The 15,574-nt window shown below is 46.3% G+C and overlaps 1 protein-coding gene across 9 annotated transcripts in view; it reads right to left on the reverse strand.

The window, feature by feature from the left end:
- The window catches only part of pik3cd (phosphatidylinositol-4,5-bisphosphate 3-kinase, catalytic subunit delta), a 214,945-nt gene that overhangs the window by 32,485 nt on the left and 166,886 nt on the right, over window positions 1–15,574 (reverse strand). For all 9 annotated transcript variants that reach the window (XM_080215123.1, XM_080215121.1, XM_080215124.1 and 6 more), the window contains 4 exons: window positions 9,256–9,352; window positions 6,695–6,825; window positions 4,917–4,967; window positions 2,484–2,651 (listed from right to left, as the gene is read on the reverse strand). In XM_080215123.1, the coding sequence (XP_080071249.1) occupies window positions 2,484–2,651; window positions 4,917–4,967; window positions 6,695–6,825; window positions 9,256–9,352 (447 nt within the window). The remainder of the gene's footprint in view (window positions 1–2,483; window positions 2,652–4,916; window positions 4,968–6,694; window positions 6,826–9,255; window positions 9,353–15,574) is intronic.

Genomic DNA, 15,574 nt, shown 5'->3' on the forward strand with positions numbered 1-15,574 from the left:
CATTACCGGGGCGGGGGGGTCTCTGCCACACCCACAGCTGCTAGATGTGGGGATCTGGCTTCCCACCCTCACCCCTTAAGTGCTTTTATCTGTCCAGGTCTCACTATCCAGATGACAACACGCTGACCTTCTTCAACTGCATTGTACCTGGAAGGATTTTATTAAACAAATTATTTTGTTAAAGTCAAGATATTCGAGGGAATAACATCCAATCACCACCATTTCCAATCTTTCCTATGCAATCTGGCAGCAGGAACACACATATTTAATGTGGGTGGAAAAGAGCAAATGCCCAGGATTGTAACACAAGTTCCCTTTTAAGACTGGAGCCTCTTTTCTCATTCCTTTTTAATTCTCAGTCTTTTGTCTCTCATTCCTGTTAAGATTCAATGAAAATGGTGCCACGTGTTGGGATAGGATCCCATTCCTGCAGTTGGGTTTTAAGGCGGAATATTTTGGGACCTGCTCACAAACACCCAGATTTATATAATCCGGACCATAACCACTCGAGTACCGGACCATTAACCAAATCCCATCAGATCCACTCCCATTAGAATCACACATGGATAGGCAGTTTTGCACAGACTCTCAACTTAGAGAAGGGGTAAGCACAGGGACTGCTCCCTGCCACCCCCCACGGTGAATACTCCCACCCCCCCAACCCCACCCACAATGAATGCTCCCTTCCCCACCCCCATAATGACTGCCCACACTAAAGGGCATTGGTTTAAGGTGAAAGGGGAGAGATACAACACCTTTTTTTTATCCCTGATGGGAGAGCAAACTATGGGACTGTCGGTGCCGTGTGGAACCATCTCCCAAGGTGGATTCAGCACGTTAACAGTACAGCACACATTCAGCCGTGCTTTATCACACCCCGCAGATTTCTAAAGGGGAGAAGTACAGAGCAGTTCCAGTTTAAAATGTCTGTTCAGGAACAAGACTGGACTGACATTGGGATATTGAAGGAGTCGCTGTCCACACGTCCCATTGATTTTTAATGGGCTGAACTCAGATCAGGCGATATTGATGCTAGATTTCATAGAATCTCTACAGTGCAGAAAGAGGCCATTCAGCCCATCGAGTCTGTGCTGTCAACAATCCCACATAGCCCTATCCTGTAATCCCACCTATTCCCCTCACTACTGTGCATAAAATCACAAAAACATTCTGTTGCTCAGTAGATTACAGTGCCTGTCAGCAGTAAGTAAATTTGCCATTGTCCCAGAGGCCACTTTCCCCTTCTGAGGGGCAGGGCTAACTGGTGGTAAATTTAACCTGAGGATCATCAAACCTATTTCGAGATATTGGGAAGGCGGGGCTTTGTGAATAAGTCAGCCGGTACAGGAATTGAACCCGCGCTGTTGGTGTCATCCTGCATCACTGACCCAGCTGCCCATCCAACAATCTAAACCAATTCCACTGTCAAATGGCACTAAGAGGCAATTTTAGCATGGCCAATGCATCTAACCAGCACATCTTACAGACTGTGGGAGGAAGCCGGAGCACCCGGAGGAAACCCACGCAGACACAGGGAGAACATGCAAATCCCACACAGACAGTGACCCGAAGCCGGAAGCAAACACAGGTCCCTGGCACTAAGAGGTAGCAGTGCTAACCACTGTGCCACTCTGCTGCCCTTATTTAATGCTTCACGGTTAAATACATTGCCAAGAATCCCATTTGTTCAGTGTTTTTAACACAGGTACAAAGCCATCACAAGTAGTTTTAAAGAACATTGAATACAGGAATTGGGACGCCTTGTTGAAGTTGTACAAGACATTGGTACGGCCACACCTGGAATACTGTGTACAGTTCTGCTCACCCTATTATAGAAAGGATATTATTAAACTAGAAAGAGTGCAGAAACGATTTACTAGGATGCTACCGGGACTTGATGGTTTGAGTTATAAGGAGAGGCTGGATAGACTGGGACTTCTTCCCTAGAGCGTGGGAGGCTTAGGGGTGACCTTATAGAGGTCTATAAAATAATGAGGGGCACAGATCAGCTAGATAGTCAATATCTTTTCCCAAAGGTAGGCGAGTCTAAAACTAGAGGGCATTGGTTTAAGCTGAGAGGGGAGAGAGATACAAAAGGGTCCAGAGGGGTAATGTTTTCACACAGAGGATGGTGAGTGTCTGGAACGAGCTGCCAGAGGTAGTAGTAGAGGCGGGTACAATTTTGTCTTTTAAAAAGCATTTAGATATTTACATGGGTAAGATGGGTATAGAGGGATCAAATGTGGGCAACTGGGACTAGCTTAGGGGTTGAAGAAAAAGGGAGGCATGGACAAGTTGGGCCGAAGGGCCTGTTTCCATGCTGTAATCCTCTAAGACTCTATGAAAAGTAGCAAAGCTGTTTAACAGATATGTAACATACATGTCACAATACAGCACCATTCCCACCCCAAACCCTCGGCGGGTCAGTCTGTGTTTGCAGTATTGGAGCCTCTTGCTACTTCAGTGAGAGGTTTGCTTCTTACCTGGGCAACATCTTCATGCTTATTCCACTTTGTTATCGACAGCAGCTTGGCGAGGGCATCGGGGAAGTGGTCACGAACTTCATATCGGAGCTTCCAAACCAAATCCTTCTCATCCTCAAAGAATTCCGTGCACGTCTTGCGTTCCATTATTTCCTTCAATTGCTGTTGCTGTTTCAGAGAAAAAAATCATTAACACCTTTCTCAAGAGACATATTCTCTCTTGCTCCAATCAAAAGACTATCGCGCGTCCTAATATATTTGTAGTGTTGCTGCATTCAAAACACATCACACAACTTCTTCGGGAAGGACAGGCCTTGTGAAAAGTCTGTGCTGCCACTCCTTCCTAAGAATCCATTGCTCATGAGCTGGATTCACTGGGAATAGTGCCGAGGAAAGCATTCCAAACATTCAATAATATGGCTTCTAGTTTCAGCTCCTCTGGCTCAAGAGGGTTCCTCTAAACTCTGAGGATGGAGCTCAGTACCTCAGCAGGTCTGGGCAGCATCTGTAAGAAGACAGCTGACATTTTGAGTCCAGATGACTCTTTATTGAAGCTAAAAGGCACAGAAATTGTGTGATGTTTATACTGCAGGGTGAGGGAATGAAAGATGAGTCATAGTGCAGAAACAAGGGGAAAGGCTGCTAATGGCAGTCCATATGGGCTGAGATTTTCCAGTACTTTTTCCTTTGGTTTCAGATTCCAGCAATCGCTTCTATCTTTCTTTACAAAGACGGGGAGTATTGGTTAGTGATTTCTGAGTTAAGCTGCAAAGTAATGGGATTGGTCATAGAACCCCGATAGTGCAGAAGGCGGCCATTCGGCCCATCAAGCCTGCATTGACGCTCTGACAGGCTCATACATTTGGCTCACACCCCTGCCTGTAATCCCACACATTTACCCCGCTAATTCCCCCAGCTTCTGTATATAAAATTACAAAAACATTCTGCTGCTCATTAGCATGTCAGCAGTGAGTAAATTTGCCATTGTCCCACATGCCCAAAGGCTGCTCCCCGCTTTCTGAGGGGCAGAGGTGACAGGTGGTGATTTTAACCCGAGGATCACCCCAGCTCAGGCGAGGTGTTGAGAGGACGGGGCCTTCATGAATAACCTCAGCGGGTATGGGAATTGAACCTGCCCTGTTGGCGTCACTCAGCATCATGAACCAACCATCCAGCCAACAACCTAAAGCAACTCCCCCATTTCTGATAAAGAGTTCATGCATCATAACAGAGTTTTAGTGTAAACATTGTGGGAGACTAACTCAAAGTACAAAGATCAGGAGAAAGGATTAATATACGTCACAGCAACACATACTTAGTTAATGCCTTCAATATAATAAATCTTCTCAAAGTGATTCATAGGAGGATTAATAAATCGGCGCAGTAGTTGGGTGGCACAGTGGTTAGCGCTGCTGCCTCACAGTGTCAGGGACCTGGGTTCAATTCCAGACTTGGGTATCTGTGTGTGTGGAGTTTGCATGTTCTCCCCATGCCTGCGTGGGTTTCCTCGGGGTGCTCTGGTTTCCTCCAAAGAGGAGTGGGTTAGGTTGATTGGCCGTGCTAAATTGCGTCTTAGTGTCAGGGGTACTAACAGGTAAACAAAATTAGGCAGTGAGTTACGCAGGTAATATTAGGGCAAGCAACCAAAAGCTTAGCCAAATAGGTTGGTTTGAAAGAATGTCTTCAAGGAAGAATGCGAGAATTTAGAGAGGGAATTCCAGACCTTAGGACTAAGATCATTGAAGGCATGGCTGCCAGTGGGGTAGACCAATCAAAAGGCCAGAATTAGACATTGCAGGCAGATTATTGGTGAGTATGTACATCACAGAGTGATGCACAGAACTCATCACACCATTGTGAAAACAGGGACTATGTTTGTGGAGAGCAATATAGATAATCTTTTGGGAGCAATTCAGTTTGCACATGACAATCAAGTGAACATTGCACATTAGTGGGGACTAATGGCAGCACGGTGGCACAGTGGTTAGCACTACTGCCTCACAGAGCCAGGGACCTGGGTTCAATTCTGGTCTTGGGTGACTGTCTGTGTGGACTCTGCACATTCTCCCCATGTCTGCGTGGGTTCCCTCCAGGTGCTTTGGTTTTCTCCAGAGATGTGTGGGTGAGGTTGATTGGCCATGTTAAATTGCCCCTTAATGTCAGGGGGATTAGGTGGGTAAATGTGTGGGGTTACTGGGATAGGGCCTGGGTGGGATTGTTGTTGGTGCTGGCTCGATGGGCCGAATGGCCTCCTTTTGCACTGTAGGGATTTTATGATTCTATGAATAACACCACCTTCACGTCACGGGGGAATAACAAATACACTTAATGAATTGGGGAAATAGCTCAGTGGGTGAATCTGACACTGGAATAATGCACAGTGTTCATGAGCCTGGGCATTACCACTCTCTGCAAACATTACTGGAGATTTACCTCAGACGGTGATGCCTTCACACGCTCCCCATTCTTGCCCAACTCGAGAATCTAAGTGAGAGGAAAATACATGAGCAAATTTATATCTTAAAAAACAAAACTTCACAGTCAAATTACAAGACAATGTAATACGTATGTCTCAGTTATATTTCAGAAACTTTAGATTGCTGTTCTGATATTGAGGGTGTAAATCAGGAATTAGGTTTAGACTTTCTGGGCTCCTTGGTACCTCCAGTCAGTTAATAAGTGAGACAGTGAGAGCACTGCCTGGTCTATAACAAGTCAGTTCATCTCCAGCCAGAAGTACAGATGTAAAACCCACCAGCAGATTGTCAGGATTGGGTTGGTGTGATGACTTCAGCTAGGCTAATGAGGTTGGCTTACCAGGGTATAAACTACCTGATGAGTCTTAAATGATGGTTAAATCAGGGAGCTGCATCTCCCTATTTAAAGCAGGTGTGTCAGACTCCCAGCCTGCAGGGAGCCACTGGAGAGCTGGCTGTGTACAGATGTGTGGTGTAAAAAAAACTTGGTGACAGAACTTTCGCCTCTGGAGTTATTACAGTTGGGAAGTGACATCCAACAGGGCTCCTACTTCAAAAGCAGAAAATGCTGGAAAATCTCAGCAGCTCTGACAGTATCTGCAGAGAGCGAGGACAGAGCTAACATTTCCTCTCCCCTGCGCAGTACGTTTCAGAGTGGTGGGAAGCAGCCTGCCACTCGCTGGTGGTGGTATCACCCAGTCTCGCCGTTGTGGGGCTGGTGTGGTGGTTAGCACCGCTGCCTCAGCACCAGGGTTCAATTCCAGCCTTCGGCGACTGTCTTAGTGGAGACTGCACATTCTCCCCGCGTCTGCATGGGTTTTCTCCGGGTGCTTCGGTTTCCTCCCACAGTCCAAAGATGTGTGGGTTAGAGTGATTGTCCAGGCTAAATTGCCCCTTAGTGTTAAATATGTGGGGTTACAGGGATAGTGCCTGGATGGAATTGTCGTCAGTGCAGGCTCGATGGGCCGAAGAGCCTCCTTCTGCACAGGATGCATAGGCTAATGGGATTAACAGAGTAAATGTATGGGGGTTATGGGGATAGAGCCTGGGTAAGATATCCTGTCAGAGAGTCGGTGCAGACTCGATGGGCTGAATGGTATCCTTCTGCCCCCACCCACCACACCGCACCCCCCACAACCGAATCTTAAATTCACTCTTTCCTATTTCTGTTCTAGGTATCACGTCAACCTCAGGTGGGATCACTGGCTGGCAAACTCCGAGTGAACAGTCCAAACATCATGTACAAATTTGTCTGGATCATTGCTTTCCCATTCCCAGGAAGAAGTCCCACAAAACCTTCCTAGGAATGGGAGCCATGATGTGGAGATGCCGGCGTTGGACTGGGGTGGGCACAGTAAGCCGTCTCACAACACCAGGTTAGAGTCCAACAGGTTTATTTGGAATCACGAGCTTTCGGAGTGCTGTTCCTTCATCGGAGCGCTGTTCCTTCATCGGAGCAGGAAACGTTGACTCTATTTTCTCTCCACAGATACTGTCACTCTCCTAATGAAGGAGCAGCGCTCCAAAAGTCTGTGATTCCAAATAAACCTGTTGGACTTTAACCTGGTGTTGCGAAACTTCTTATTGTGCCCACCCCAGTCCAACTCCACACCATGACTCCCATTCCTCGGAAGAACCTGCCCCAGCTTTTAACAGTATCTTCCAGTGTCAGTCTTGCAGAGTGAAACACCTTCATATGTGATCAAACTCTCCCCGGGGTGACCCTCCACGTACCTTCTCGAAGGATGGGTAGTAGATGGGATGGGATACGATGCTGTGGAAATGGATATGTAATGCCGCAGTGCTGTCCGTGTTCGGGTTGCTCTGCACTGTTCCCATTGGATTGAGCAGTTCTCCCTTTTCATCTGTTGAAACAAGACAAAAGCAGCGCTGTCACAAAGTCTGAAACCAAATTCTTCAATTACTGAAACCCCCCCCATCCGTCCATATTCCAAGGGCTGTAGGACGGTAATGGTCGGAGCACAGCCATCTCTCTGGTGCAAATGCTGTTTTATTTGTGAATGACAATGAGATTCCGAAGCAATGTCCTTCCTTATCCTGGTCCATATTCCAAGAACATCTCAAATTCATCAGCTCAACTCCTCAACATTCTATTAATACACCGCCTGGACTCTGGGTCCATTCTCAAAAAGCACAATATCAATTTAAAACAAAAAGTTTTGAAATCCATTTCTCAATCAACTCTCTGTGAGTCACACAGATTAAGAGTAATATTAAAATGGAAAGATTTTTGAATGAAAACTCCTCAGGCCATTTGATTTCATCCTTCCAGAATGTCAACTCTCACATCTCCCCATTATAGAACCTAATTGTTTCCTAAAGAGTCCAGTTTCCTGGCCTCTGTCACCCTGCGAGCAACTTTTTCCAGCTGTTGAACATACTCCATGTGGAAAAATACTTCCTGATGTCTGTCCTAAATTTGCCTTTTAAATCTCTGGCTTCTTGCCCTATTGGCCCGTTGCCACAATGCATCTGAAGGAATTGTTTAGAGGTTTATGGTCTCATACTAAGTACTTTAACTCTCTTGGAAGTCTGCAAGATGCATCTGGCAGGCCAGAGAGTCCCAGGTTAGCAGGTTGTTCCACAAAGCCCTTCCCTCCCACGAGCACGGCGCAGCCTTGCTATTCCTCCCTTTCACACCGATTTTCATAGAACAATACAGTGCAGAAGAGGCCTTTTGGCCCATCAGTTCTGCATTGACCACAATCCCAGCCCGATCCTACCCCCATAACCCCTATTTACCCTGGCTAGTCCCCCGACACTAAAGGCAATTTACCCTGGCCAATCTACCTAACCCGCACATCTTTGGAGGTGGGAGGAAAACAGAGCACCCAGATGAAACCCATGTAGACATGGGGAGAATGTGCAAACTCCACACAGACAATGACCCAAGCCGGGTCCCTGGCGCTGAGAGGAAGCAGTGCTAACCACTGTGCCATTGAGTCTGCTTGGCCCCATTTTCCCACGGTGGCACAGTGCTGCCTCACAGCACCAGAGACCCAGGTTCAATTCCGGTCTTGGGTCACTGTTTGTGCGGAATTTGCACGTTCTCCCTGTGTCTGCGTGGGTTTCCTCCAGCTGCTCTGGTTTCCTCTCACAGTAAAAAGTCTGACAACACCAGGTTTTAGTAAACCTGGTGTTGTCAGACTTTTTACTGTGTTTACGCCAGTCCAACGCCGGCATACCCACATCGATTCCTCTCACAGTCCAGAGATGTGAAGTTTAAGTTGGTTGGTCATGCTGAATTGCCCCTTAGGATGGGATTCTATGGCCTCGCTCATCCTGAAAAAATCCCACCTGAAGTCAAAAGACCTTTCCATTGTTCGCCCCTCATCTGCTCCGATTCCCGTGGTGGGCGGGGCAGTAAAATTCCAGCCTTAGTGTCCAAAATTGTGCAGGTTATGGTATTAGGGGTTACAGGTTTCAGGCAGGCGGGGGAGGGGGAGATGTGTGGGTCTGGCTGAGATGCAGAGTTGGTGGGCCGAATGGCCTTCTGCATTGTAGGGATTCTATGTGTGCACAGTAGACCAAAACTGAGTTTCAAATATATTCACTTTGTGTTGCTGCTTTGAATTTAAAACAAATTACAATTTGCTTTTTGCTCACAATGTATGCAAGACGTTGCTATTGGCAATCTGGCTCTCTTCCTAAACCAATGGCATTGGATTTCTGTGGCGTTGTCTATTTAATTCACACCGCCCTCAGCTGACAGTATCTGAAAACCAACAGGTACTCCTGTATTTGACACATGTGTAGTTAAGGAAGCTGATCAGCCATGACCTTATTGAATGGCGGGGCAGGCTCGAGGGGCTAGATGGCCTACTCCTGCTCCTATTTCTTATGTTCTTATGTTCTGATAAAATTGTTGTGGTGAGTTCTGTTTCAGGCAGAGTCTAGAAGGGAGAGGCAGTTCTGCTGGGACTCCATCACCCAACCAGCCCTGATCATATCCGGCTTTAGAAAACTCTTGATTAGAGCACAGAACAGTGCAGCACAGGAACAGGCCCTTCGGCCTATGAGGTTACGCTGAACATGAAAGGCGTACTGGCCTCCTGTTGGGAACTGCAGGAGGCAGCGTTGAACATAAGAACATAAGAAATAGGAGTAGGAGTAGGCCATCCAGCCCTTCGAGCCTGCCCCGCCATTCAATTAGATCATGGCTGATCTGAAGTGGATCAGTTCCACTTTCCCGCTTTCTCCCCATAACCCTTAATTCCCTTGTCTATCAGAAACAAGTGTTCCTGGACTGAATAATGGAGCAGATAGTGTCTTACCGGGCACTGAGGGCCATGTGTACAACCAGGTATCGCCAGTTTTCAGCTGGTCCTTATAGTCAAACACCATGGTGTTTACCCAAGCGATTGGACAGTCCTGGAAAGCAATCAGAAACAGTAAAAGGGACTGACTGAAAATCAGCAGATACGTTTCTTAAATTAATTAGCACTAGTCAAATGGAAATACATTTTTTCAATATAGCAATACTGCATCTCATCTATATATTCATGTAATGAATTCATATTTACATGAGGTTCATCTTTAGGCCATCTCAAGTTGCATCAAATTCAATTAAAGACTCTTTTGGTGATGTTCATTGAGTAAAGAATGTACGCTGTGAAATCTGTTGCAATCATCCCTGATGTGGAGATGCCGGTGTTGGACTGGGGTAAGCACAGTAAAAAGTCTCACAACACCAGGTTAAAGTCCAACAGGATTATTTGGTAGCACAAGCCACAAGCTTTCGGAGCACTGCCCCTTCATCAGGTGTGTGGGAGTTTGGTTCACAAACAGGGCATATAAAAACGCAATTTACAAAATAATGATTGGAATGTGAGTCTTTACAGGTAATCAAGTCTTAAAGGTACAGACAATGTGAGTGGAGAGAGGGTTAAGCGCAAGTTAAAGAGATGTGTATTGTCTCCAGCCAGGACAGTTAGTGAGAAAGCTTGTGGCTTGTGCTATCAAATAAACCTGTTGGATTTTAACCTGATGTTATGAGACTTCTTACTGCATCCATCTCCTACAGGGAAGATGGGAGCCCATCCAATAGACAGCACTTCTTAAACAACGTCAACCTTGGAATGTGGGTATTGGGGACAAGGCTGGCTCAGTTTGTAACCTTCTGGACCCTCATTGAGAACCTTGTCCATTCAAGGTCCCCTTCCAGACATTCCAGCGCAAAAATCAAGGCCGACATTCCACTTGAGGTACTGCTGCGCTGTCTTTCAGGTGAAGCATGAAATCAAGGCCTCATCTGCTCTCCCTCAGGTTGATGCAAAAGATCCCAAGATACTCTTTCAAAGAATTGTTGCAACTGTACAAGGCATGGGTGAGTATTCTGCCCCCGTATTTGAGGAAAGATGTAGGGGCACTGGAGGCAGCTCAGAGGAGGTTCACTAGATTGATTCCCGAGATGAGGGGTTTGTCGTATGAAGAGAGATTGAACAGTTTAGGCCGACACTCTCTGGAATTTAGAAGAATGAGGGGAGATTAAATTGAGATATACAAGATGATAAAAGGTATGGATAAAGTAGACGTGGAGCGGATACTTCCTCTTGTGGGACATTCTAGGACGAGAGGTCACAGTCTGAGGATAAGGGGCAGCAAATTTAAAACAAGTTGAACTACTTCTCCCAAAGAGTTGTGAATCTGTGGATTTCGTTACCTCAAAGTGCAGTGGATGTTGGGACAGTGAGTATATTTAAGGAGGAGTTAGATAGGTTTTTAAATTGGTAATGGATTGAAGGGTTATGGGGAGGAAAGTGGGGATGAGGAGTATATCAGCCGTGAACGAATGGTGCAGTGGATTTGATGGACCGAATGGCCTAATTCTCCTCCTACATCTAATGAACTAAGAGCACGGGAGTTATCCCTGGTGTCCCGGCCAATATCCATCCTTCAATCAGCTTCCCTATCCAAGTCACTGGGGTCATTATCACATTGCTATTGATGGGAGGTTGCTGTGTGCAAATTGGGTGCCTCGCTTCCGACGTGACAACAGAATCTACATTTCAGATACAACAACTAAAACAGAAAATGCTGGAAAATCTCAGCAGGTCCGACAGCATCTGTGGAGAGAGAATAGAGCCAATATTTCGAGGCTGGATGACCCTTCATCAGAACTACACTTAGCCATGTTAAATTGACCCTTGTGTCGGGGGGATTTGCAGGGTAAATATGTGGGGTTATAGGAACGGGGCCTGGGTGGGACTGTGGTCGATGCAGACTTGATGGGCCGAATGACCTCCTTTTGCACTGTAGGGAGTCTATGATTTCAAAGGCTACATTTTCTACATTTCAAAGATATTTTATTGGCTCGAAAGCATTTTCAGACATTGAATCATTCTTTCCTTTTCTATTTATTACCTGTCCTTAGCTGCCCTGAGAAGGTTGTCTCTCCACTGTGAATATTGGCTGTTAATCAAACAGTGAGTTCATTCGCTGCTATTAGCTTGTTCCTTTTCTTTTCAGCATCTTGTTTGTGTTCAAGGCAAAAAGTGCCAATACATACAGCACAGGTCAGACTATCCACCGTCTGGCTTCTGTCAATGTGTCTTTATTCCAGCCACTAGAAGCTAAGTTGGAATGTTAACGACTAATTTGTTCTCTCATTGTGGACGGGAAAATATCTCTCCAATTCTGCACTTACTCTCCTTTCTGGTGCAACTACACTTGTGATGAGAACCGAGTGTGTGAAGAGTAACCCCAGTACAACTGATTAAACTACAATGTCAAATATAAATGGCCATTCTGGACACTTAGTTTAGGTTTTAGAAGTGATCGTTTCCTGGCTTCTCTACAGACTTGTTACTGGGACAGCACCTTCCAAACCCACGACTGCCTGGAAGGGAAAGGAGTTGCTAATGGATTGGAATGCCAACAAGCTTCCCACCAGGAGGTACAGGCGGGAATGCTGCGAGATCGCTCCTCATCGTTGGAAAGTCAGTTGATATTGGCGGGCGAAACAGTGAGGCAGCAACTTTGCCTCAGAGGCCTCAGATTGGTGACACACCCCCCCGCACACACACATAAACACACAGTTTACTGAGAACTTTTACTTCCTCATTCTTACTACTCATCCAGAATTGGAGTTCTCAGAAATTCATGACTAGGCAACAAGTTATTTAAGAGGTTCTCATTTGGAGAACGGTTGCTAGCAGGTGGTTATAATCTGGCGTTTGCTGAAGTCCAACTCTCAGGCAAGCAGCCAACTGTTAAAGTTTATTTACTAATCACAAGTAGGCTTACATTAACATTGCAATGAAGTTACTGTGAAAATCCCCTGGTCGCCACACTCCAGCACCTGTTCGGGTACACTGAGGGAGAATTTAGCATGGCCAATGCACCTAACCAGCACATCTTTCGGACTATAGATGGCACGGTGGCACAGTGGTTAGCATTGACTGCCTCACAGCACCAGGGACCCGGGTTCAATTCTGGCCTCAAGTCACTTTATGTGTGGAGTTTGCACTTTCTCCCTGTGTCTGCGTGGATTTCCTGTGTGCGCTCTGGTTTCCTCCCACGCTCCAAAAACATGCAGATTAGGTGGATTGACCATGCTAAATTGACCCTTAGTGTCAGGGGAGTTAGCAAGGGTAAATACATGGGGTTACAGGGATAGGGCCTGGGTGGGATTGTTGGTGGTACAGATTCGATGGACTGAATAGCCTCTATTGCACTGTAGGGAGTCTATGAAACCCATGCAGACATGGGGAGGATGTGCAAACTCCGCACAGTGACCCAAGCTGAGAATTGAACCCGGGTCCCTGGCGCTGTGAGACAGCAGTGCTAACCACTGTGCCACCGTGTTGCCCAACTGTTGGCCAATTTGAGAGAGTTGGGTCTCTGTTGGTAAACTGTACAAACACCCTGATCTGGTACTGGTTTCCAATTTTGTGTATTCACAATCATTTATAGATCTGATGTCAAAACAACTTCTCTGCTGGGGGATAAGATCTTTCTATTTTCAAGAACATCAAAATCAGGGACGTAATAAAAATTCCTAAAACAAAACAGAGCAAAGCAGCCTCAGTCAGAGAGTTAGAAAATGTACATTCCTGCCTAATATCGAATATCTGAACCTTACAAGTAGAATTTTCCAGCCACGCTCGCTCCAAAACTGAAAAATCCCATCCAAGGTCAACAAATCTTTCCACCGCCTGCTACGATTCCCGCGGTGGGTAGAATGGAATAATTTGCCCTCATATCTCAAATTGAAATAGATAAATGGGATACAAGACAAACATTATTACACTCTGACGAAGGGTCACGCAGACTCAAAACATTGGCTCCATTCTCTCTCCACAGATGCTGTCGGACCTGCTGAGATTTTCCAGCATTTTGTGTGTTTGTTTTATTAAGTAGCTGTTAATTCCTGGAGGTGGAAAGAATGTTAAGATATGCTGCCCGTCTCGGAACCCAGAGACTTACTGGCCCCAGTAAGACTTCCATCTGCTGCTAAAACTCTCACTGATGTCTTTGTTAACCCTGGAGGTGCCTATTTCAATGCACAGTAGGATGTCTCACAACACCAGTCCAAAGTCCAAAAGGTTTATTGCGAATCACGAGCTTTTGGAGCTCTTCTCCCTCATCAGGTGAGTCATATTTCAATGCACTCTCATTGGCAAACCACCTTTTATCCAATATAAACTTGGGATCATCCAAACCTCTGCTGCTCGAGTCCATTCGCCCATCACTCCAGGCTGCACCGCCGCCTGGTACAACAATCTCTCAGTTTTACAGTCCTGATCCTGGTTTACAGGTTGCTCCATGGGTTCCCCCTTCCTCTGTCGATCATCCCCTCCAACCTCCCATGATATCTGTGTTCCACCAATGTCGGCCTCTTGAGCTTCCCTGGTTTTACTGCTCCACCACTGGTTTCATGGCCCTCTAACATCCCAAAATCTCTCTTTCCCACTTCAGGGAACTAGTGGACCGAGTGGTCACGTGATGACACGGCTACATAGCTGGTCACGTGGTGTGGAGCCATCCCCGGGATCTCGGGTGGAATGCAAGTCCTGTGTGTAGCTGTTGAGCTGAGGAATAAGTTATCTTGGTTGGAAGTCCTTGGTGTTGGTGGTTTGAGGAACCCACAACTTTCTACAGAACTCATTAAACCCTAACTCTTTGACCAAGCTTCACATCAACTGTCCTCATTTCGTCGAAAATCTCATTTGGTTAGATTACCTTGCCGTGAAGTTCGGTAGAATGATTTACCACGCTGACAAACTACAAGTTTGTTAAGGCATCAAATTGCCAATCTTGTTTCAGCTTTGACGAGAGAATCAAACTGGTTGATATGGAAATAGTCAATAAAACTCACGAACAAAAATACCTCTCGTGTACTCCCTACAGTACTTCACAGGTATCCGATTTTTTTGTTAATTTATTTCTCATGAACTCTTTATCCTGAAGCATAGTTGGGTTTGGGCAGTACGGTGGCACAGTGGTTAGCACAGTGCCAGGGACCCTTTGATTCCTGGCTTGGGTCACTGTCTGTGTGGAGTCTGCACGTTCTCCCTGTGTCTGCGTGGGTTTCCTCTGGGTGCTCGGGTTTCCTCTCACAGCCCAAAGATGAGCGGATTAGGTTGATTGGCTATGCTAAATTGCCCCTTAATGTCAGGGGAATTAACAGGGTAAATTAAGGTTACGGGAATAGGGCCTGGGTGGGATTGTGGTCAGTACAGACTGGGTGGGCCGAATGGCTTCCTTCTGTGCTGTGATGATTCTACGAATACGACATCACACATTTCCCAACATGAACAAGCGGGACCCACACGTTGAGCGTCCTTTCACACACTTGTTTATCTGAACATTATGTGACAATGCAGTGCTGGTCAACACTCTGGTGCCTTATCTCTGCATCAACACGAGGTTTGAAAAATAAAACGAAATGACATTTTGGGCTCGGTACGTTTCTCAGAATGAGGTTTCTGCCATTTGTCTACGTAACAATATCCAATGTGTGACCAACTGCAATCCTACTGAGCCTGTAGCCTCCACGAGGTTACTTCCAGATAGTGGTGAATATAATGTATCTGTGGTTCACAGCAGCAGTTCATGGAGGAGGGGCTGGGACTGCTGAGAAACTGACATTTATATAACACCCTCAACATAGTAAAGCATCCCAGGTCACAAATTTAAACTTAGAATCACAATCATAGTATCCCAACAGGGCAAGGTGGACATTTGGCCCATCGAGTCTGCACTGACCACAATCCCACCCAGGCCCTATCCCCATAACCCCATGCATTTACCCTAGCTAGTCTGCCTCAGGGCAGAACGGTGGCACAGTGGTTGGCACTGCTGCTTCACAGCGCCAGGGACCCATTCGATTCCCGGCTTGGGTCACTGTCTGTATGGAGTCTGCACGTTCTCCCCATGTCTGTGTGGGTTTCCCTCCGGGTGCTCCGGTTTCCTCCCACAGTCTGAAAGACATGCTGGTTAGGGTGCATTGACCCAAACAGGCGGCGGACTGTAGCAACTAGTGGAATTTCACAGTAACTTCATTGCAGCGTTAATGTAAGCCTTGTGACTGATAAAGAAATAAACATTTCCCCGACACTAAGGTGCAATTTAGCACGGCCAATGCACCTA

The sequence above is a fragment of the Carcharhinus amblyrhynchos genome, chromosome 30, assembly GCF_965287045.1.
Source record: "Carcharhinus amblyrhynchos chromosome 30, sCarAmb.v2.hapA, whole genome shotgun sequence".
NCBI classification, from domain to species: Eukaryota; Metazoa; Chordata; class Chondrichthyes; order Carcharhiniformes; family Carcharhinidae; genus Carcharhinus; species Carcharhinus amblyrhynchos.